The sequence below is a fragment of the Alligator mississippiensis genome, chromosome 4 (assembly GCF_030867095.1).
Source record: "Alligator mississippiensis isolate rAllMis1 chromosome 4, rAllMis1, whole genome shotgun sequence".
In the NCBI taxonomy this organism is placed as follows: domain Eukaryota; kingdom Metazoa; phylum Chordata; order Crocodylia; family Alligatoridae; genus Alligator; species Alligator mississippiensis.
The window spans coordinates 26,438,153-26,461,202 of NC_081827.1; the positions used below are offsets into that span (position 1 = coordinate 26,438,153).

Below are 23,050 nucleotides of genomic sequence, written 5' to 3' on the forward strand. Positions count from 1 at the left end.
AGGAAAAGTTCTAACCAAAACTGAACAAAATATCCTATGATGTCATTTTGTTAATGAATACCCAATGTCATCATTTAAGAAAGAATAATGAAGTACAACATAAATTATCCATGCAGAAAAGATGCACAGAAGTTAACAGACTCAGAAGGCATGAAAGGATTCATTACATTAGCCATCTGGCCATGCAGGTAACTGTATCTACGAAAAACTGAAGAAAGCAACACATCAAGCAGCTACTTTGTACTTTTTTTCCCCCCTCACAGGTAAGGAGAAACCATCAGGCTGCTTGAAGACTAATCATTTCAGCTGTTTTTTGGGGCTTTTTTAAATATATAAATTACAAACATGACAGACTGTAATAGCGCCAAATGTTTTAATCCTAATCCAAAGCATGTGTTTGGATTTACAGGTATACTGTCAATTAATAGTTAACTCCAATTTCTCATTTTTTTTTAAATTAAAGATAATTTAAAGTAATTCTCTCTGAAAAAAATATTTAAGGCTTTTCTGCTTCACTTCTTGATGTTAAGGGAGAAAAACTCTAGAGTGAGAAAATGAAAATTACTATGCACAACGTGCTGTCAAATGCATACACAAACTGAAAAAAAAAGAGAAAACATTTTGCCAACTGCTGTCATTTAAATCTTAGGTGTCAATATAGCGATCAGCAAACATATTGTTTTCACAAAGAAACTTTATTTTAAAGTTGACTCTGTCCCTTTAAATACTCCACAGTATTTTAGCAGCATATTTAATCTTATGAGATCAGAATGTGACTTAAAACAAAGCTGTAAAATTTCACTCTGAAAAACTAGTTTTACTTAAGACATGACACTGGGAAGTCTGTGTACAAATCCTAGCTATTCCTCATGTGCATCAATTTCTTAAGTGATAAAAAGCAGATAATACCTCATCTCACAAATGAGTTGAGAGGTTTGATTTATTAATATTTCTAAACCACTTTTCGATTCTCACACAGAAGATTATCCCAACCCCGTTACTAACGGAGAGGAAAGAGAGAACTGTCTGGGGTCAGAAATAGGCAGCAAAGAAGGTAAACAAGAGTATCAACTCCAAAGCCACAGAAAAGCTGCAGACCACTTAGCAGCATCCAGCTGGCTGAAGAAAGGAGTTACAAGAGCTGGGCTGATCAGTAAGCAAGAGAGTAACCTCTGCCACTTAAGAGTAATATCCAGCAGCAAAGCTAAGAGACTGAAAGGCAATCCAGAGGCTGTTTGATTAGTAGCAACCAGACACAGGGCTGTGGGCCTGCTTCCAGGGAGGCAAGGAGTGCAAGCCTAGACTGGTGAATAGGAAACCCCTCTGCCTGACTCTCTGAACTAGGATTGGACTACACACACACACACTTTACAGAGAAATCAGGTAATGCAGGAAGCTGGTAGAGCCAACAGGTAGGGATGGGGGAGGATTCTCTTTGTGGTGAGCGTACCTAGATGGGCTAGATATTTGGGTTAACCATTTGTTTGTAGCTTTGATTCAGGAAACGGCTGCAAGATTCAGGAGTAGCTTAAGAGGAGGAGGAGGCCGCAGTGGGGTGCCAGTGAGGCACTCCAGTTTGAAGCTGTGAACCAAAGGCCCAGCAGTGCTAAAGAGGACCTAGAAGTCCAGTAAGGGGTAGATCCAGTACCCTCTCCTCTAATTTCCAAACTTTAAAACCAATAGCCTAGGAGGAATAGCAGCATTCCCACTCAGACACTACCGACAGTCAATGGACTTCATGGCTCATCACCTTCCTGATCCCCGTTAATCTCTCTCCATACAACAGATGTTAACCACCCTCTATCCTTTTTAATGGTCTTGATGTTCCACTATTCAAATAATCCTTTCTTCTGCAAATTTGCTGTGTATTAGGCATTACTGCCAAGGTCCCTCTTCCATTTCATAGTCCCAAAGACTGTGTTTTTAGCTGTAGCTAAAAACCTTAATTTGGGTGTAGTCATATAAACTCAGGTGTAGAAATGATTGACTATGCTTTGTTGTCAAGATGCTCAAGAAAGTTGTATTTTGTTTTATAAATCTGAATAAGAGGCAGATATTAACAATAATGTCTACTAATGACACTCTCTTGACTATTTCAAATGTATTTTGCCTAGCAGGGTGTTTTTTGTTTTTGTGTGTAACTTCATATTTAATCTAGCTAGTGTGCATTTCAATGGTTGTTTTTGTTTTGATTTTTTAACAGAACTACATTAGTGCTAACTCCCTAATATATTAGTATTGCTTTATAATATATTAGTAAAGCATCTAGTTTCCCTTTAACTAGAGGAAAATGTATGTTGTGCTATGTGATGATGTACCACACAATCTGCACCCCTTCCCCTTTTTCAAAATCCTAGATCCACCCGTGAGTCCAGTGTTAGGAGATATGAGCTTAGAGCCGGGTGGGCTGAGGCCGAGGGGCCAAAGCTGAGTTGGGATGAAGATACCCAGTAGGCTGAAGATGAGGTGCTGCAGATGAGGTAGGGATAGGACCAAGTGATCCAATGCCAAGGATGCCAAGCCAAGTTAGGGCGAGAGGGGGTGGTAGGTTGAAAGCCAAGGACTGATGTGCTGGGGGGAGGAAGGGTAGGACCTGGTGGAGTGAAGCCAAATTGAGGTGTGTACGCACCTAGTAGGCTGAAACTAATACAGGGCAAAGGTGACAGTGAAGCCAACTGCAGAAGGAAAATCTACAAGGCATACGGGTGTGATTTCATCTTCATAGCTATGATGCTAATAAAACAGACTAGAAAATGGGGGTGTTTCAGATGTCATATAAAGCTGTTATAGAAATGCAAGTTGTTCAAGTTAAGACTACTTTTTGAGAACATTTCTTTTAAGAATTATTTATAATCAACCACACCATCCTAGACTTTGCATACTATGACTAAGAATTCTAATGGAAAGAGGAAATTAAGATACTCATACTAACACAAGTACAGTATTTTCTTGCATACAACACACCCCAGAACATAATATGCACCTTGTTTTTAAAAGGCAGAATGAAGAAAAAAGACTTTTCCAGAGTTGTGGCTGCACAGAGCAAGGACAGAGCCTAACCTTCAGCTTACTACCCTCCCTTTTCTGCTTAACTAAAGTTCAAACCCTAGCTGCTCCTGAAGACTGGTCTCCAGGGGTGGATCTATCATTATTTTTAAAAATTAAAATGTTTTCAGGGCTGTGAAACAGGAGCTAGGAATGATAGAAAAGTAGTAAAACTACATCAACTGCATTATCCAAAGTTAAAGATGGCACATGTTTTAACACTTGTATCTACATCACAGTGCCAACCTGTGGCATAGATGCATCAAGTGGCACAGGCAGCCTATGTGCCCCTCAGCAGACTAGGGAGGGGACAGGTAGCACAGAGCTTTTGTCTAGGGTGTTGCATTTCTAATGCATAATATGATATAGCAAATCAGTGTACTTTCCAATAAAGTGACATTAGTTTTTGCTTTGATCAAGCTGAATAATTAGCCCTAAGCCTGTATCATGCGAGTAAAGCTTCCAGTTTCTTTTTAACTGGAGAAAAATACATTCTGTAAGTTTGTATGTGATGATGCACCACATGATCTGCACCTCCCTTTTCAAAATCCTAAGTCCACTCATCTAAGCAGCAGATTGGGTAGAGAAAAGGGATTCAAGTGGCAGTTGGAAGGTGTGGGGCTAATTTGTGGCATGCCTGACAAAGGCCAGGCTTCACTGGTCTGCAGCTGGCAGTTAGAGCTGCTGCCCTTTTGAAATGACTCCAAATATATATGTATCCATACCCTTAGTGCAACTTATGCTTCTAATGTCAATCTTGATATTGACAGGGCTGGGTCTGTCTGGTTACGAACCCAGGACTTTTTGGGTGTGAAGAAATTGTGATAACCACTATACTAAAGAAACTAATTGACAGGACCTAGTCAGATAAGGACTACTATTATAAGCTTTTAAACTGATAGCTGATAGTTGATATCACCAATTATGCAACTACACAGCATAAAATTACGGTATAAAGTAGACAGTGTGGCCAAAGAGTTCCTATGTACTTGGGCAATGTATGCATAATGCATTTAACTAATATGTGGACAACCTTTATCTGTTATAATGTAAGCAATATGCAAATAATTGGGACCAGTGTCATGTTACGCAGTTAAGCAAACTGCGCAATTATCTGATATACAACATACTTCACTCATGTATTCTTTTTATTTAATTTTCTCAATACTCCTCTCCTCCTCTGATCCAAAAGAAAAATATCAATCTCACTTAATGTTATCATTTAAATAGCCCACAAACTTCTTCCCTCACTTAGAAAAAGTAACCGAAAACAGAATAATATTAGTTAACATTAAATAATATTGGCCTTTTATTCTGTTTAACGTCTTTAATAAACTATTGGTGTTAATCATATTCAACAAGTAAAGAAGTTAAGTAAAAGACTTTAACATGCAACTATAATAGGGGAAGGGCTGAATAGGGGTCTAAGTTCAGGCTTTCCTGGCCCCCCAGCCCCTTCAGTTTTAAGTATGATAGATAACTAGATAGAGGGAACTGTTGTGCAGAAAGCTAAATACTTATCCCCTATCTTGTAGGTCAGAGGGTGGCCAACCTGCAGCAAAAGCGCTACAAGCAGCCTTTGTGGGGCACATGATAGACCAGGGAGAGAAAGCAGCAGTAGGAAACAGAAAGCAGAGCAGCAGATGAGACAGGAAGAGGACTGGAGTTGCAATTGGTGAGGGTGCTGAGCTGTCATATTTACTTGATCTAAGACTAACCTGAATGCAAGACTCTCTCTTCCCATAAATTAGATTCCACACAAGGAAAAAATTTGGTACCTGTCTCACACTAGCACCTGTCACTGAGGCAACTGCTTCAAGAAACTCAGCACATGCTGGCCAGAAACCGCGCACACTGTGGAAACACTCTGGTGCCTGCCGAGTTATTTCAAGTTGTGGATTTCTAGCCAGAGGGTGCCAAAGCAACTTGGAGTGATCCTGAACACTAAGGGGAGCTTGTGAACCCTCTGCCAGCTGGCCATATGCATTTTTTGGTTTCAGGTAAATTGTATGCGATGATCAATGATCATAAGACAAGGCTTGCTTTTTTCTTCTTCTTTCTTTCTCCCACTTCCCCTATGTTGTCGTATAATTTATTATCATAAGTAAATATAGCATTTTATTTCTTGATACTAGAACATCAAGAGACATGACATGACTTCTTGTATCATGTTCTTTGCAAAGCACAGTGTACAAGTTCTGAAATGAAATAGCAAAGCAGAACAGGAGATAAGGACTCATGACATGAATGATGATTAAGAATTGAGCTGAAGATTTAATCTGATCTGGTGAAACTGATTTGTAATAGTTTTCAGTCACTGATTGGAAAGCCTCAAATTAAATAACTGATTTTAATCAATTCTTCCACTTGTGTATCACTGATTTTCTAACGAAACATGAATTATAGTTGGTTGATATTGCCATTAAAATGTGCAGATTTACAACTAAAGCCTTTACACTGTATTTGGTACATCTTTTTTACACCAAGAACCAACTATACATTTGCTTAAGCAATTGTATTTCTTAATATTTTAATTTTCATCCATTTTACATTTTAGCTCTGGACCATGACTAATATAGTGCATGACTGTTGATTTCAGAAGTTAGATTTCCCCCCAACACTACCACACCCCAATTCTTTATACAAAAAAAAAAAAATGCATCCTTTAATTTCTGGTTTTGGTAGAGACTTATGGATTCTACATACTTGTCTCTTACTTAAATGTTTTAAGAAGTTAGAGTAAGTTTAGGTCTTAATATATCATGTATGGTAATCATATGTTATTTTAAACATTTTTAAAGTAAACTTTCATCATTTAAACAACATTTTAAAAAAAGACACTTTAAAATAGATTTTTTTTTAAATCCACCCTGAATTTCTCAATCAAAAGCATGAGCTTCAGATAAAGAAAGACTGTATTTCAAGTTCTGAAAAAGTGCAGTATGTGCAATAGGGAAAAGGAGAAGAAAACATTAAGATTTGCATCTATTCTTGAAAAAATAAATTACATTTTGTGCTACCTAGTGAATGTTGCTCTAAAAAAAAGCAAGCAAGCATTTTAGCCTGGTTAGGTCAGCCTTTAATGTACATTACATCAAAAGGCACAACAGACAATTCAAAGCAACACTGCCCAAAGTACAAAAAATGAACATCAATAGTAATTATTTTAAATGTAATACCCCATCCCTCCCCCCCACCCAATTCTCAAGAAAACAAATATTCTGGAAATTGTTACATTGCACCTATGTTGCCAGAGGCTGATACCAAGTCTGAAGAAGCAAAATTGTTAAATAACGTCAACATAAGCTTTTTATTTTCTGAGGTATATAACAGAAATGTATACATTTTGCTTAAAGACATTTCTGTATATGATAACAGCAGCTTACAGAAAAAGGACAAAGTTCCTATGGCTATAAATAGGGTGACCATAAGGACACCTGTCCCCCCAGTCAGCAACACTACTACAGGTAGTGACAGACACTGGTGGGCAGGGACACAGGAGCGGTGTGATGGAGGGGCACAGCTGCCTGGTGCACCATGACACTCTGCCTCTCTGTACCCCGTGATTCTGAGACACCCAATTTAATTTCTACCAACAGGCCAGGAACAGCCTTTGAAATCCAGAGCTGTCCTAGACAAATTGGGATGTAACGTCACCCTATAAACAGATATCACCAAATGAAGCAGACCACCTGATGTCTAGCAGGGTTGGGCCCCTGCCACTCCTGGGAGAGCATAGGTAGCCCCAGAGCATTCCCCAGCAGGGCAATTCCCAAGTCACAGGGGATCAGGCCCCTGAACCCCTGGGAGCACCTGTCAGGGTTTCTCTGCTTGCAGAAATGTGCCCTGAGCAGAGCCATCCCTAGGGTACGGCAAATCAGGGCAACCACCCTGGGCCCCATACTCTGGGGGGGCTCACAGAGCTGGGCAGAGCAGCCGTGGTCCCTCCCACAGGGCCTGCCTGGAGCTGGTGGCTCAGCCCCGCATCGCAATAAAAGCACGGGGGTACCATGGCCCTGCGCAGTGTTAAGGGGGCCCCACACACGCTGATTTGCCCTGGGCCCCGCACCCCGCTAGGGTCAGTTCTGGCCCCAAGTCAGAGTCACCAGGCACACCTCTGCAATCAGGGAAAACCAGGGCCCCCTGCTTGCTGAGGCACACTCAAGGATTTCAACTGAGGGCATGTCCCTGCAAACAGGGAAACCTGTGCAGATGTTCCCAGGGCTTCAGGGGCCCAATCCCCTTTGACCAGGGAACTCCCCTGCTGGGGAATACTACCTCTTGTTACAGCCACAAATGTGAGTGCTTGTATGATAAAGGGTATGGAGTTCCACTGCTTTTGCTTTGTGCCACCATACGGCATAAAAATTTTTATGGTGACATAAAAGCATGTTTGTAGCCTACAATGTGCCTTGTTCACCTCACGTGAAGTTACCCATCTCCTAAGGCCACCAATGTAATGCTCTTTCAGTAAATATATGTATATTTTTGGACTACAAAGCATGTACCCAATAAGCTCTTTCAGCATCTCATCGCAAAAATGTAAAATAAGTCACAGGTCAGTCCAAAAAAGGTGGAAAAGAAATTTTGACATCAATATTTTTACCAGCCAAAATACGGAATTTGCTGGTAATGCAATATTTCTTCATCTTCAAGATTTTTTTTTAACAGTAGCACAAATATTATATAGGGGTTATAGTAATCTTTCATTCTTGTATGCATGTCCTTGAGAGATCCAACCTGATATTCTCCATGCCTAAAATTCTCCACTATCACCAACCTCAGACCAAAGTACAGTGACCTTAAGGACAGTTTTTTTCAAAGTACTAGTGCCCCCCACAAAAGCTTTTGTTAACAGTCTAGTGCAGGGGGCAGCCACCTACAGCCCACAGAGCCACTGGTTCTGGCCTGCAGACATGAGGCCTTGGGCAGCATGGCACTTCAACTGCAAGCTCTCTTCCCATGCCACCACAGGAAGAAACGCAAGCTGCAGGCAGGTCTTTGAGTCCACTTCTGACCCAAAGTAGGTCATTCCAACTCGTGGCCAGGAAAGGTTGCCCATTACTGTTCTAATGACTAGTACTGCCAACTGTTAAGTAAGAAACCTAGATCCAGGCTGGTGATTCTCAAGCAGGGTACAAGGAGATTCTTTTAAGGGAGCCATGCAATATTAGTACAGTTTAGTTGTCCAAACACTTATACGATACACAAGATAACCCCAGAGATTTCAAATAAAATCCATAATGTCAAAAATACTGCTGACATACTGTGGTCTTTCTGAGTTCTTTGCAACACAAGAATTGCTCTATTATTTTTCCTCACTCAGAAAACTGAGTGAAAGCCAATAGGTGGCTTTTCCTGGTGGCACCTTAATCTAAAAAGATTGAGAGCCCCTGCTCTAAGCCTTCCTCAGCCTGAGAAGGTTCAAGCCCATGTTTCTTAGCACCAGACTGAAAACTAAGTCTCAATGGAAACATGCCAAATCCTTCCATTGAAGTTGCTCCCCTATACAAATGCAAGGTTCATAGGGCCACTGAAATCAAATGGGTAAAAAAAAAAAAAGAGAAAAACAACCGCAGCCTAAAGATAAGAACAGTCCCCTCGGAAGAAGAAAGTTTGGGGTTCTGATACCTCCTCTAAGGACTGATTATGCATTAAAAAATCATTAGGTAATATGCATATATAGTCTGAGAACAGGAACTGGAATCAATTACTTCCCCTTCCAGGGTAATGTCCTTATCTCTAAGCTACAGAATGAAGCTTCTTGCTTATATTCTTTATAGACCTGTTAATATTATACCTGGCTGCACAGCACAGTAGCCCTACCTCTGCTGGAAGATTGGGGTGTTCTAAGCCAGCCCTGCTTGTAGTCAGGTATATCGGGCATTTTCACTGGAAGCAGGCAATCCATAAGATTGTTTCAGAAAGTAACAGCTATTTCGAAATAAAACCATTTTATGTGCAATGATCATCTACTTTAACACATCACTTCTCTACAGCAGTAAACAATGGGTGCAATTGACAATGTCACCATCAGTGCCCGCCCCCCACCCCCCATAGTTTTCCCACTCATTGCACACACAATGATTTTGTTTCAAAATTGCTGTTACATTTGGCCTCAGCTCAGGACAGCATTTTACCAGGGTCTCCCACCTCTTGGGCAAGGGCTCTGAAGCCAAGTTATTATACTGAGTAATAAGGTGGGCTTTCCCACCACCCTTACTGCTTTAAAAGTCAAAAGCAAACCAACAGTTTGTGTCTAAAGGAATAACTAAGATGCCTATGCACAAAAGGGAGTTGCAAGCTGCAAATTCCAGCCTCACCGAGGGATGCTTATGGTGGGCCTCAAGACAGGAGAGGCTTTTCTTCTGATAGATTTCTCTCTTCAGCACTTCCTATTAGCTAGCTTGGGTGTCTTCCCCTTACAGCATGCTAGCTTTTCTAACTTGCTCTTTCACGCACCAAGCTCCACCCTTTCACTGTACAGGGAACAGAGGTGCCATGCCAAACTGTAAATTTAACTCCCTAAGCCAGGCACTGAACAGTTAAGTGTGCTGATACTGAGCCTTATCTCTCCGAACTTCCTTGTGGACAGAAGACTGGTTAATTTGGTTGCTCTTTTTATTTAGAGTTATACACGTGGCTTTTGCAATTTGCTGGTGATAAAAAAAACCTCTATATGGATTTCTAAAGAATTAAAGTGTGAAACTTGAACACATCACAAATCAGCTGAGGTAATTTCTGAGCCACTGGCTATCCCCTCTGAGGACTCATGAATGTCAACTGAGGTCACAAATTACTATAAAAGGGTAAAGATAGTGACCATCTTTAAGAAAAAGAAGAAGAAATATCCAGGGAATTACAGACCAGTCAGTCTGACTTTGATACCTCTAAAGATCACGGATAGGAGTACACCAATAAAGATTTTTTGGACCAATACTGATGGCTCATTATAGACCAGCCATAATCAGCCGATACCAATCCAATTACCAATACGCAACCTGGCAGCTTGGAGATTAATGTCCGGCTGTTAAGTCTGGGGTGGGGGGGGGGGGGGAAGGGGCACAAGAAGGACAGATCGAGGTCCATGTGGTAAGGGAGTGGGGTTGGGGCAGGTGCTGCCTGGGTGGGGTGGGGCAGAGCGAAGCCGGTGGCTCATCCAGCAGGTGCAGGGGAATGGGGAAGGGACAGCTCCTGCCACCGTGCACACCCCCAAGAGATGTATGGGGGGCATGTGCCCTCTGGATCAGTGTGCGGGGCAAGGGCAGGCTTCCAATGTGCACTCAGGGCTCTTCCCAGCAGCTACGCTCAGGCCAGGCAGGGCAGGCAGCGGCAGCACTGGGAGGAGGACTACAGCAGTTGCTCTAGCACCCCCGGAGCCTGCCTCCCAGTGCCACCTGCCCCTGCCCGAGTGCAGCTGTCTGGTGTAGACACAAAGTGCAAGCGCACAGGGGTAGCCTGCACTTGCCCTGCGCACAGATCTGGGAGGCACATGCCCCCTATGCCTCCCCCAGGAGCGCACGCAGCAATGGGAACTGCCCCCCTACCAAAATCCACACACCCCCTAGACGAGCGGCCAGCTCCATTCTGCACCTTGCCCCACCCTGACTAGACAGTGCCTGTCCCTGCCCCAGCCCCAACCCCACTCTCTCCCTCACCGCGGGGGCCTCAATCTGCCCCTCCCCACACCCCTACCAGCCAGATGCTGCCCTCCAAGCTGCCAGGTTTCACCCCCAGTCCCATGCATGGTGCAGCTGTGTACATGCACACTATTTATCAGTGACATTATTGGCCATATCAGCCAAAAAAAAATAATTGCAAGTAATGTCAATTTTCCTTTTATCGGTGCTGATACGATATGGACCGATGTATCAGTGCACTTCTAATTATGAATCAGATTCCCCAAAGAAGTCATCTTGAAGAATGTAGAGAAGAACAAGGTGCTCAGAAACAGCTATCATAGATTCACCAAAAGCAAGTCATGCCTCACCAACCAGCCAGATCACAGAAAGCTAAAAAGGTGACAAGCTGGGGGCGGGGGGAAGGCAGTGGATATGATGTACCTCGACTTCAGCAATGGCCTCCACCTGCAACAGAGGAAATATGGGTTGAAGATTAGGAAGAACTTTTTCACTTCAAGGGTGGCTAAGTATTGGACAAGCTACCTAGAGAAGTTGTGGATTTCTCCATCCCTGGAAATTTTCAGGAGCAGATTAGACAGACACTTGGCTGGGATGGTCTAGCACAGCATGATCCCACCTTGGGCAGGGGGTGGGACTAGATGACCTCACTAGGTCCCTTGAAGCCCTGCATTCCTATTATCTTACTCCTACAAATGTAAGTGTTTACAGAATCATAAGAAATAGGGCTGAAAGGGACTCTGTGATGACATCTATAATCCCATTTCTCAAAGTTGGATCATCTCTAAATCAAGCCAGACAAACGATTGTCTAACCCACAGTTATCCAACTGGCAGCCTGTGAGGGATTAATCTAAGGCCCCTGGGCTTCCACCTGGCTGCCACTCCCCCATTGCACCACTGCAGCTGGGGTCTCAGGGCTCCTCTTCTCTCCTTCAGCTTCTACTTCCTGGTCCAGGGGGTAGGATGAGGTGGCGCAACCACAACTGATGCAGTGCTGTGAGGGAGGGGCATTTTCCTGCCCATCCCTGGTACAGCAGGAGGGGGGCCCCCACATACGGCATGCAGCCCAGGGGTGCCACAGCCCCCTTGGTGCAGCCCATACATCATGACTGCAGCTGCTTAGAAACTGAGACAGACCTGGTCTAACCTAAACTCCCAGATAAGGTGATACAGTTCCTCATAAAGGTTTTGGGGCATGAGTTTGAAAGACAGGCGAGAGTTCAAAGCCAGGAATGCCCTTTAGATCATCTATGAATGCATATATTACTCACTAAAAAGAGAAAGAAATTAATAGAATTCCCCTCTTGCTCATCAGAGAAGCCTTGAAACTTCTATTTAGTCTCCTCTAGACTCACCTCCTAATATTTAGTTCTTTAACAAATGATACAAAAGATCCTGAATCCTGAAGGCAGGGCAGGGTGGGCACCTTAGAGATTAACTGGTTCAGAAAAGAATAAGCTTTTGTAGGTGACAGCCTGTCAGATGCTACAATGGCCCATTCACAGCACCTGACAAAGTAGGCTGTTGCCTAGGAAAGCTTACACCTCTCTGAATCAGTTAGTCTCTAAAGCCATTTGTAGACGTGCTCAGCATTTTTTAATTGTGCTAACTGATTTGCATCATACAGTTTGAATCAAATTTCAATTCAAAAGTAATGATTAATAGATGCTCATGACCATCACAGCAGGGGGCACTGGCTATACATGGTTTATATACTTGATAGCCCCTTAACATAGGGTGGAAGCAATTAGGAGGCAATAATAAACCTGTGTAAACACTGCTACATTGTGGCAGTAACCTGAAGTACTGCCCCAGAAGCTGAAATTACCTGACACTTAGCAGGGTAAAGTGGTGCTGGAATATTTGACTTTGTAAAGGTGTTACTTCATGCCTGATAGCCTCTGTCGTGTTGCAAAAACCAGTTGAGTTTCCCTTGCCCAGATTCATATTTGCAATGCTAATCTGCTTATCTGAGTTCCCAAGGACTGTTTTTCCCAAAAGCAATGCTGTATATACATGTTAATTAATACAGTTTAAATTGCCCAATTTGGACCGTTCTAGTATGCATTAACTTTAATCCTCATTCAATGAAGATTAGTTCATTTAGACTGGAGCCAATTTAAATTCAGACTACAAGCTTCCACGTGTATATAGTTACAGCTGTAGTTCGGATTAAACCTAGAAAAATGTAACATCTATAAACAGCCTAAGGTGCTACCCTGGCCTGCCTTCTGCCTGACTTCAGACTAACAGGACTAACTCTAAGACCTATGCTGTACCACTGATTAGACTGAGATGTTTAATATCACAAAAAGTCAAGAAATCTGAATTAAGAATTAATTCTTCTCCTATATACATATGTATAGAAATTGTTATACAATTAAGCATCTCCCTGCTTGAATAGTCTAAGAGAGAAAAGGCCACCATACATGGAGAAAAAAAAAAAAAAAATGAAGAAAACTGCACCACACAGGATTTGCTCTATGAACACCCTTGGAAATGTCTTCCTAGCTTTTATGGCAAGCTTTGAGGTAGCCTGCCACAAAATAACCTCAAGCACAAAGAAATATAAACTCAGTCCAACGCCTGCAGGATTTCTTCTATGATTCTGTTATATGCAAACCTCAAAAATATACCACCCAGCCCAAGACACCACCAGTGGCAGCTCTATGCATCATGTCACCTTCATGAGTAAAGGGAAAAAGAACCAAACCAACAAAGCAAGAAAAGAATAATACACATACAAATATAGTCACAGAAGAGCATGAAAAGAGAGAGAGAAAAAAAAAATGAGTCAAGAGAAATGAAACACAAAGAAGAAAATATAGCACAAAGAAAATGTCACTTCTACAGCAATAACCAGATTGTACTGTAACTACGTGCATTTTATTAAGGATTGTTGTGTATTCTACTTTTCAAAAACAACTGATTCCAGCATTAGAAATTAGTTTGCAAAATTTGTGTGTAGAAATTCTGACCTTAACCACCCAAAACAAGTACCACAGAAAGATTAAAAAATACAAGGACTTCTGCAGCCTGGGGCTATTATCAATGTATGGTTTGCTTATTGTTTGCTAGTTTTCTAAAATGGTAGAAATGGGGAACAACTCCATTAAAAGTTGATGTTATTTTCCTATCCCTGAGGACAAAGACTGTCTCCCATATTTATAAGTTAGTGTCTTTATACATGGATTTTAAATGAGATAACTTGTGAAACTACATTGTCAAAGAACAATTTCATTTCTCAAGAGTTGTAGATTTTTTTTCACTTATTTTACTGACATTTTCAATAAGCATCTCAGAAGCAACACTACGCATGATACTTTAGACAAACGCATTGTTTTTTAACCGGAGTTTCCATATCAAATCAAAAGCCTGCCAATTTGTTTTCTGAACAAAACTTGTAGGGGTTTATTTGTTACCATGTTGTTTCCTTAACCTGACCCTGACCCCAACTAAAATTAAGGCCAGTCCCTAGCTAAAAGCATCAATATTTTGAAAACACAGTGTGGAAACAAGTTGCTAATTTTCTGAAGTATTATTTTTAAATGACTGCACTTTAAAGATACATTTTTTCCCAGTCAACTTCATTTGCATTTGTCTAAACAAACACACCGCCAGACAGAAAACTGGCATACTGCTTCCTCTGTATCCAATGTTTCAGTAGTACAAAGATTACTGTAATGTAGTAATATCATATCACAGTATTTTAAATTGTTTCTGCTTATCTAGCTTGCCCATCTATCAGTGGAAATCCACAGGCACAGTATAATTCCCATGGACTAGAGAGGCTCTGTAAAATTTAGGATAATGCAAGAGCAGTTGCTCACTGCACAGAGCTAACAATACTAAAAGTCAATCCTTTTTATTTTATTTATTTATATAGTGGAATGACTGTTGAATAGACTGATAAGGAGAAATAAAAGAGTTCAAAGAGGGGTGAAGTAGTAAGGGAGTAGACAGGGAACTGGTAACAGTTAACACTTTGAGTAAGCAGAAGCTCAAGACAACTGTATATTAAACATTTAATCTTAAAAAAGTAAAATATTCAGTATATGGACTATGACTGGATAGAATAAATAATTGTATGATTTTTTTTTTTTTTTTAAGTAGCCTAGAAAGCGAGGTTCCAGAAATGGGCATAACTTTACTGCAAAAAAGAAAGAGCCAGACAAGACTATAATGAGAAGTACATTGGTAAAAAATGAAAATCAGTACTTCTTTTTCCCTAATCCTCTCTTCACATGTTGGGTATATGTATTATAAGATCCTCTTAACAGTTCATTTGACTTCACAAGTCCTGTAAGATCCAACGTGTTATAACCAACCATATTCTTGGGGGGACGGGGACGGGGGGGGAGGGGGAAATATTATGAGGGACATGTAGCAAGAGAGTGAATCACAGAGTGAATTTCCATGACACCATGTTGACTGGCATTATTTATGTTTCCATCCTTAATGACAGTCCTATCTCAGCTGTCCCCTTCTTCCACAGACTCAACATCAGGATAACCAACCTATTAATCCATGATCAAGCCATCTGTACTTTTAAAATATTTGCATGACGTGAACTTCCAGGTCTTTAGAGCTTCCCCAGATTTATTAAATACTAACTTTCCAGAAAGCCTTCAACCAATTATTTTTAAGACTAAGCAGCAGTCTTTCCTGGCATATTGCCACAATAGCCTGTATCCCTCCCACAGCCACTTTATTTGTACAATGAATTCCATTTGTCTGCATCTTTTTCTTACAAGCTCTTCAGAACAAGGAGCATCTCGTACTACATTTGTACAGCCTTTACTTGCACCTAAAACCTATCTGTTTGGTCTCATAATGATGGGGCATGTGGTAAGAACCATCTTTTACCTGAAGGAATATCAGGGAACTGTATTTGATTTAGTTTAAGTGATATTTTTCAGAAAAATTGGTATGGGCATAATTATGAAAAATAAAAGCTGTGTTCTCAAGAGCCTGTATATACCCATACTACATACTTTTCTTTTGGGAAAGAAATAGAATTGAGGTATGAATGAAAACTGTAGGCAGAGAGAGCGAGTACACCCCAAACTTGTTTGTGGAAAAGGGCTAGCATCACAAGATTAGGCGCAACTGGGAAGAGAGAAGTCTGCAGCTTATTTGCAACAGAAAAGCTAGCTGTCGCATTAGCCCAAGAGTGGGGGAGAGGGAAGAAGGGTGTGTGTGCATGTGTTCACGAATAATAGAAGGCTCATTCTGACAGTAAATTTTAAAGTGTACAATTATGTACACAAAAGACCAATTTGCCTCTCATTTACACTGTTAATGTGAGAACAAGAGAAGAGTCACAAAATAAGGGACTCACAAGGCTTCCTATGTTTTGAGTTTGTGGCTGTGAAGATATGGGAAAAGTCCTGGATGATGTACACGTACTTCTTCCCCTAGGGTCAGTGAAGAGAACAAGGACCTAATGGCCTAAAATACTAGGTTCTTAAGGCAAGAAACAAAGACTGGTTTGCACATAAATGTACAGTGACCCTTTTAATCAAGTGCAATGCATCTTGGTGGCTTAGCTCCGTCACTTGGCTATCTAATCTTACCTACCACAAACTAAAGCTTGGCCCACCTCAAGCAACCCTTAGAGAAACAGTAGTTAATAAAGGTCAGACATCACAAAAGATGGGGTAAGGAGGCCAGAAAAAAAGACAAAGTATCCTACATGACCAAGATGCCACTACTGTGATTTTAGCAATGAGAACTGAGAAGTGGAGGGGAAGCACCTTTCAGTAAAGAAATGTCTTTTTTTCATTGCACAGATGTTTCTTACTTATTGCTGTAGGATGAATTAGCTAAGAAAGCATAGGGTTTGTTACATGATGTATGGTCTAGCCATTGCTGGTGAACGCAGTTAATTACACAATGGAGACCAACACCCAAGATGATATTCATATTCACAAAGTTAAGTATATTTTAAAAAATAAAGTAAGTTTTAATATAAATGCAAGGATGTTGTTTATTATTATTAAGTATATAATTAATCACTCGTGGGCTGGAGCCAGTATATAATTAATGGAGAAGCAGCAGCTTCAGTAACACAATGGCACTGAACCAGTCTAACCTGATAGTACAGAGATGGGAGCAAAAAAATCTATTACTTTAGCTAAACCTCTAACTTAGTTTACAAACATAAATAAGTTTAGGGAACCAGTCAACAGTCTTTCTATAATATTTTTGCAACAAATTACAAAACTGAGTTGTGCTATAGAAAGCATCCAGCATACAAAGAATGGATATTTATCACTACTATGTCAGGAAACAGTCCTCCTCCAGATCTCAGTCCCTGCATTTTGTCATTTCTATGAGGTTATGCCAGAGTGGGCAAAATATTGCTTGCGGGCTGGAACCAGCCCACCAACTGATTGGATCTGGCCCACGGGTGGGTGGGGCCTCCATCTTCAGCAGCCACATAGTGCCAGACAGCCAGGGCTGCTTATAGTGCGCCAGGCGTTTGCGCACACACTCTCTCTCTGGGCCATCACCAGTGTAGAAACATGAACCCGCCTGCAGCTGCAGTACACCCTGCCCCTTCCCCCAGGTCTGGATCTGGCAGCTGCCAGCCATGTCCACAGCTGTCCAAATGCAGCCAGCAGCTTCCAGGTTGGGGCATGCTACAGCTGCAGGTGGGCTCAGGCTTCTGTGCTGGTCACAGCTCACAGCTGTAGCACACCCCACCCATTTGGGAGCTGGGGACGCAGCCAGCAGTTGCCAGGTCTGGACTTGGTGGGTGCGTGGGGAGCACACTGAAGCTGCAGGTGGGTGGATTCCAGACGCAGGGATGGAGGGCATGTCAAAGCTGTAAGCAGGTTCAGGCTTCCACACTGGTCACAACCCTGGAAGGGAGGAATGGGAAGAGAGGGAGAGGTGTGGGCTATGACAGGTTACCAAAACTCATTAAGTGGCTCACCAGCCCAAATAATTGCTCACCCCTGGGCTATGCAGTTCAGTAGAGAAAAACAACCTTTTCCTCCATAGCCCACAATAAATTTTATTACAGTGATTAAAAAGCAAATTTACCAAATTGCAATGGCAAGCTGACATAAACAATTAATGAAAGAGCTTAGCTATTAAAGAGGCTAAAATTCAAGAAAGATGCATAATGTCAGAGATGACAACTTACCAGCCTTCCCCACCTCACCCAACCATCAACTACATATTTACCACCTTAAATTCCTCTGCATCCAGGAGTTAGTGTGCTGTTAATAACCTCCTGATTTCTTTTATTAGGTTCCATGTGAATGCTACCTATATCCCACCCCATGATACTTTGATGTAGCAGTAAAAGTAAGTGCTAGAGGGGAAAGGGAGGAGAGCTGGACAGACGATATGCCCTTTCAAAATCTTTGGCCATGTAGCTTATATTATTTTATTTACATTTAAAACATCAAAGAGAAAAAAATAAATAAAAACACAGGGTATGCACTGCAACATACAACTGTACCTACCCTTACCCTGACGAATTCACACCCTCCAGCCCAACTGATGTTATCTGGAATGTAGAGGACACTTCCTGGTGCTTGTACAATTCTCTTTCAACTGTATGAAGCCGTGCACATAACTATATTTTTTTATATTTACTAATAAGTTTTTAAACCTTTTTAGTGAGCCCATGTTGAACCCAACTGTACTGTTCATAAGCAACTGTCCTAAAGAAGATGGTATACAGTTTAATACATATATAACAGTTCCGATTTAAGATTTTGCACAACACCTCTAACTATTCAATACCTGATGAGCAGATTCCCTCAACCCAACACAATACCAAATGTCAAGAAATTCCAGTTTCATTTATCTTGGAATTCCTTGATGGCTTGCTGCCCAAGTCTGGATGCTTACTTTCAGCATGCCAACCTGACCATAGTAGAATATTACAAGTTCTAGAAGCTCTTTCTATTTCAAAGTAAATGGTTACAATCCCAGATGCTTTCCCAGCATGAGATTTTTGCAAGTCTCAGTTAACAGAGGAACCAACATATACAGTACTTTAACAGACACATTCATTTCTTTACAGTATAAGATTTACTGTACATTGAATGGATTCCACAAAAACTTTTGGCATCGGCTTTATTCATCAACACATTAAAAATATAAACATTAGATGAAGAGGTGTCTCAGATATTCAAACATATCAGAAGCTACAAATTACATATATTAAAACTGAAATATAATTACTTTCTGTAAAATATAATCTATGTATGTATGAAGACCATTACACATACCCAATAAGAAAAAGGAAGGGGAGAGGAAGGGAAATCAACAACAGGCTAGATCAGTTTTTAGACTGATATGGGGGAGCCTAATGGGGAAGCCTAATTTTTCAAAGTAGGGGCATGAAGTTACCCTGATTAGCTAATTTTAGATATCCAAGTTTTTAAAATGTTTGAGCTTAATACATTGCAGAACTGTATGGTCTTTCAGGCTGGCAATGAAGACAAAATGATGAAGGCTTATCCAAAGCACCACAACTCAGAAGACAACTATTTATCAATTTTACTCATAGGACCCACTGTCTCATGTTGACACCATATTCTGAGTAAATACACAAAAATGACACTAGGTGGCCCAGACAGGTTTGCTCACTGTAGGATAACAAAAGTGACAATACTGACAAATGGCAGCAACATACCATTTTCTAGGTACGTGTATACATAAAATCAAGTTATACAATATAGATAAGCCCAAGAATATATTAATTGTCTGGATATTTTTTGTCACAAGAAAAGCTGTATCATTTCCACCCATGCACAGGAGGGAAATATAGGTACTTTATTTTCCCTGGCAATTGTATTCCTCACCACCGCAAGAAAATAACAGCATGATCAGCCTTCCCTTGCATTGTAGTATTGCACAAACACTTCAATCAGTTGAGCTCCAATATGTTACATGCTGTAAAAAACAAAAACAACAAACAGCAAACAACAAAAAACCACATCTGCAAGCAAATTTGATTGAGGGGACGAGGAAAGGCACGGGGGAGGAGGCAAAAAAACAAAAAAAAAAAAATATGTTTTTCTCCTGGCTTCTGCATTAACTCTAAAGTTCAAGTCTGCATGTAGACAAGAGCCAAAAGTAAGTGAGCTACCTTTTCCAGGGCTGTGCTCTGGAATACCAAGGAAAGAATAGCAAACCAGCATGTTTACTACAAAGCAAGTATGTCTCTGAACACAGCCTGTGTGCAGAGATCTGTTCATTTCCCATACTACTTTTCAAAGGGTAGACCTGCAGTTTAACTGGTACAACTTCTGTGTGCAACTGTCTTAACAGCTTTGATTAATCCTTTGCCTAACAGACTAGGGCTGATAAAAAGCAACTTGTATACATCACATGGTAAATCCATGTATTTTTCTCAGAACCAAATATCTGGCATAACTTGCCAATAGTAGCACTACATAATGCTTTTCTAGCCATCTCTGCAACTGAGGCTCAACCACCAACCTTTGTAGGATTTCACAGACTTCATCATGATCGAAGTCATAACATGGACCCCTCCTTACAACAATCGCTTACCTTCTTACTTCTTCCCCTTCCTTCCTCCCTAGACCAATCACTTACATTCTACTTCTCCACACCACAAAATCTTAGGAGATCTTTTCTGCTAGCTCTCATTATCAACTGAAAGGATCTACATCTGGCAAGCACTAAGCGCCCTTCACACCCTTACATTAACTATTGAGATGATGAAAACTAAACAAAAAAAAAAAACGTGGAGGTAAAAGTTCTTGCTTTGTTCAGTTTGTGCGACTACCTTAATAAGCGATGCAACCAGTCTGCCAATAAGTTACAATGCAAAGAATTCTACCAGGCAATCATGCAATTCCCTTGAAGCAGACTGTTAATGGGAGCAGTGGATGTTGGTTGCTGTGCTGACCCTTCCTGCCGTGACTGAAGGATAGTACCCCAGCAGAAATAAAGTTCAAATGATAACATTAGAGTCAGAAGCAAACAAGCAGGTGTCTACTCTGAATACCAACCTTGGAGGATTAAAAGCTAAAAACAACCCTGACTTTTCATGATTTTGTTCTGTTCCTCTCACGTTTTTCTTTGTCGCTCAAGAGCAGCATGAGACAGCAGTGTCTGGCTTCAAAACAAAGCAGGGGAACCTAAACCTTTGTTTTGTTTTGTTTTGTTAAGGCTGATTTTCTTTCTAATCCAATCGAATACCAATGTCAATTAAATTTTGGCCACAGATCATTCCTTATATCATTCAGAAGAGCGACACATCTCAGACTCCCGCGCAAAGATCTGAGCGTTTGGGACAGTCAGACAGACGAGGAGGAGAGAAAGCAGAAGAAACCGAGGAGCCAGCAGGCCAAAAAAAAAAAGAAAGGGGGGGGGGTCTTCTGTGGCCCAGGCACCCGACACCTTGCTGCCACCGTTTCCTGAGGCAACCAAAAGCTGGGCGCCGGCTCTGGAAGTGCCAACTCCGCGGGGCAAGGGGCCAGCACTCACTCGCCTGAGGGGCGCTGGGCACTTGTCTCCCCCAAGCCCCTTCCCCTTCCCCTGCCGAGGTGCGCGGGGCCCCGAGCCCTGAGGGCGCTGTGGGAGGAGCCCGGGCCGCGGGCCCCGCTCCTCAAGGAAACTTTCCCAGGCCGGAGCGACCCCCGGCGCCCGAGCGCGGCGGGACACCCCGCGGCCCCGCACTCACTTCTTGTGCTGCGCCGGCTGCTTGTCCCTCCGCGCCGCCGCCACGGGCTGCTTGGGCCGCCGCCTCCGGGCCTGCAGCGCCAACACTGGGGAGACACGGGCGGGTTAGTGCGGGGGGGGAGGGGGAGCGGCCCCGGCCCCTGCCCCTGCCCCGGCCCCTGCCCCACGACCGGCCCCACGGTACCTTTGCGGGAGCTCATCGCTCTGCGCCGCTGGGCCAGGCCCGGCGCACGAGCGGAGCCGGAGCCGAGGCTGGAGGCGGAGGAGCAGGCGGTGGGAGCGCCGGGCACGGACAGCAGCCCCGCGAGCGCTGCGCAGGCGCGGCAGCCGGCACCGGGGCGGGGCGGGGGCTGCGCTGGCGCCTCCTGCCCCCGGCCTGGGAGCGCGGCGGGGGTGGAGGTGGGGGCGCGGGTCCTGCTCGCATCGCTGGGGACCTCGCGCGTGGGAGTGCCGCGCCGGGCGGGAGGCCGAGCCCCCGGGAGCCTCCAGCCGGCGCCTTCCCCGGGCGTCCCCCGGCCCGGGCGGGCAGGACGAGCGCTGCGCACGTGGTGCCCCGCTGTTTCTGCTCGGATCGGGGAGCCCACCCTGAAGCAGCCTTTCTCAACCCCTGGGCCCAACATCTAGGAAAGGGGGGCAAGCAAAGTTTTTGGAAACGGATCCACACGCTGTAAAAGTGGATTCTCTTTTAAAGGAGGAAAAGTTTATCGGGGTGCTCGCCGGGATCTGGATCTGTTCACCCCAAGGAAGGGGTGACAAGGTCGAAGGGTTATAAACTCCTGCAAGACCATTTCAGGCCCGACACAAGGAAGAATTTCCTTCCTGTCCGAGCCCCCAACGCCTGGACTAGCCTGCCGCCAGGGGTGGTTCAAGCACCTACTTTGAATGCCTTCAAGAGACATTTGGACATTTATCTTAATGGGATCCTATGGCCCCAGCTGACTTCCTGTCCCGGGGGGGGGGGGCTGGACTCCATGATCTTCCGAGGTCCCTTCCAGCCCTAATGTCTATTCAATCTATGAGAAAGGCGGGGGACCCGTGGGTTTTCTCTCCCAGGCTGGCACAGTTCCCACCTGCAAGGGGCTGCCTGGGACCCCTGTGCACTTGCCCTCCCTACCCCACATGCCCACACACTGAGGGGCACTGGGTTGGGACTGGCCATCAACCTTTACAAATGGGTCCTGGTTAGGGTGGCCATTTGTCCAGTTTTATACAGGAGAGTCTGGTTTTCTGGTCCTCCGTTGATAGGAAAACCAAGTGCCTTTACGTTCTCTATTTTTCATCACTCAACACCACCCCCTCCCTGCTGCCAACACCACGGTGACCACCTACGGGAGCTCCCTTCTTGGCCTGACCCCACTGCAGACACCGCTACCACTGCCTGCAGGAGCTCACCACTCGCCACTACCCCCACCGCCAACACCGCTGCCTGCGGGACCTCACTGTGCCCTCCAGCCTCGGGAGGCGCACCACGTTTGTGGTAGTGGGGACATCTATTTTTGAGGTACCTCGTGGCCACCCTCGTCCTGGTACAAAAAAGGTTGAGAACTGCTGCTGTAGAGAAGAAAGGGCACACGGGCTTCTTAGCCCACAACTCCCATGAGGCACCACCGCGGCATTTCTGAATATAAACATTCAGCGAAAGAGAAAAACCCAAAACTCAGCATTCTCCAGGAGCATAATAAGCTT

At 43.2% G+C, this 23,050-nt stretch overlaps 1 protein-coding gene across 10 annotated transcripts in view; it reads right to left on the minus strand.

Annotated features, from left to right (window-relative positions):
- The window catches only part of SRPK2 (SRSF protein kinase 2), a 276,798-nt gene extending 255,121 nt beyond the window's left edge, over nucleotides 1–21,677 (minus strand). For 3 of the 10 annotated variants that reach the window (XM_059725860.1, XM_059725861.1, XM_059725856.1), the window contains exons 1-2: nucleotides 21,549–21,675; nucleotides 21,366–21,450 (exon numbers count right to left, since the gene is read on the minus strand). In XM_059725860.1, the coding sequence (XP_059581843.1) occupies nucleotides 21,366–21,450; nucleotides 21,549–21,564 (101 nt within the window). In that variant the 5' untranslated portion in view covers nucleotides 21,565–21,675. Of the gene's footprint in view, nucleotides 1–11,108; nucleotides 11,133–21,365; nucleotides 21,453–21,548 lie in introns of those variants that run through there. The other 7 variants (XM_059725855.1, XM_059725851.1, XM_059725853.1 and 4 more) reach the window with 4 other exon arrangements.
- Between the last annotated feature and the right edge of the window lie 1,373 nt (nucleotides 21,678–23,050).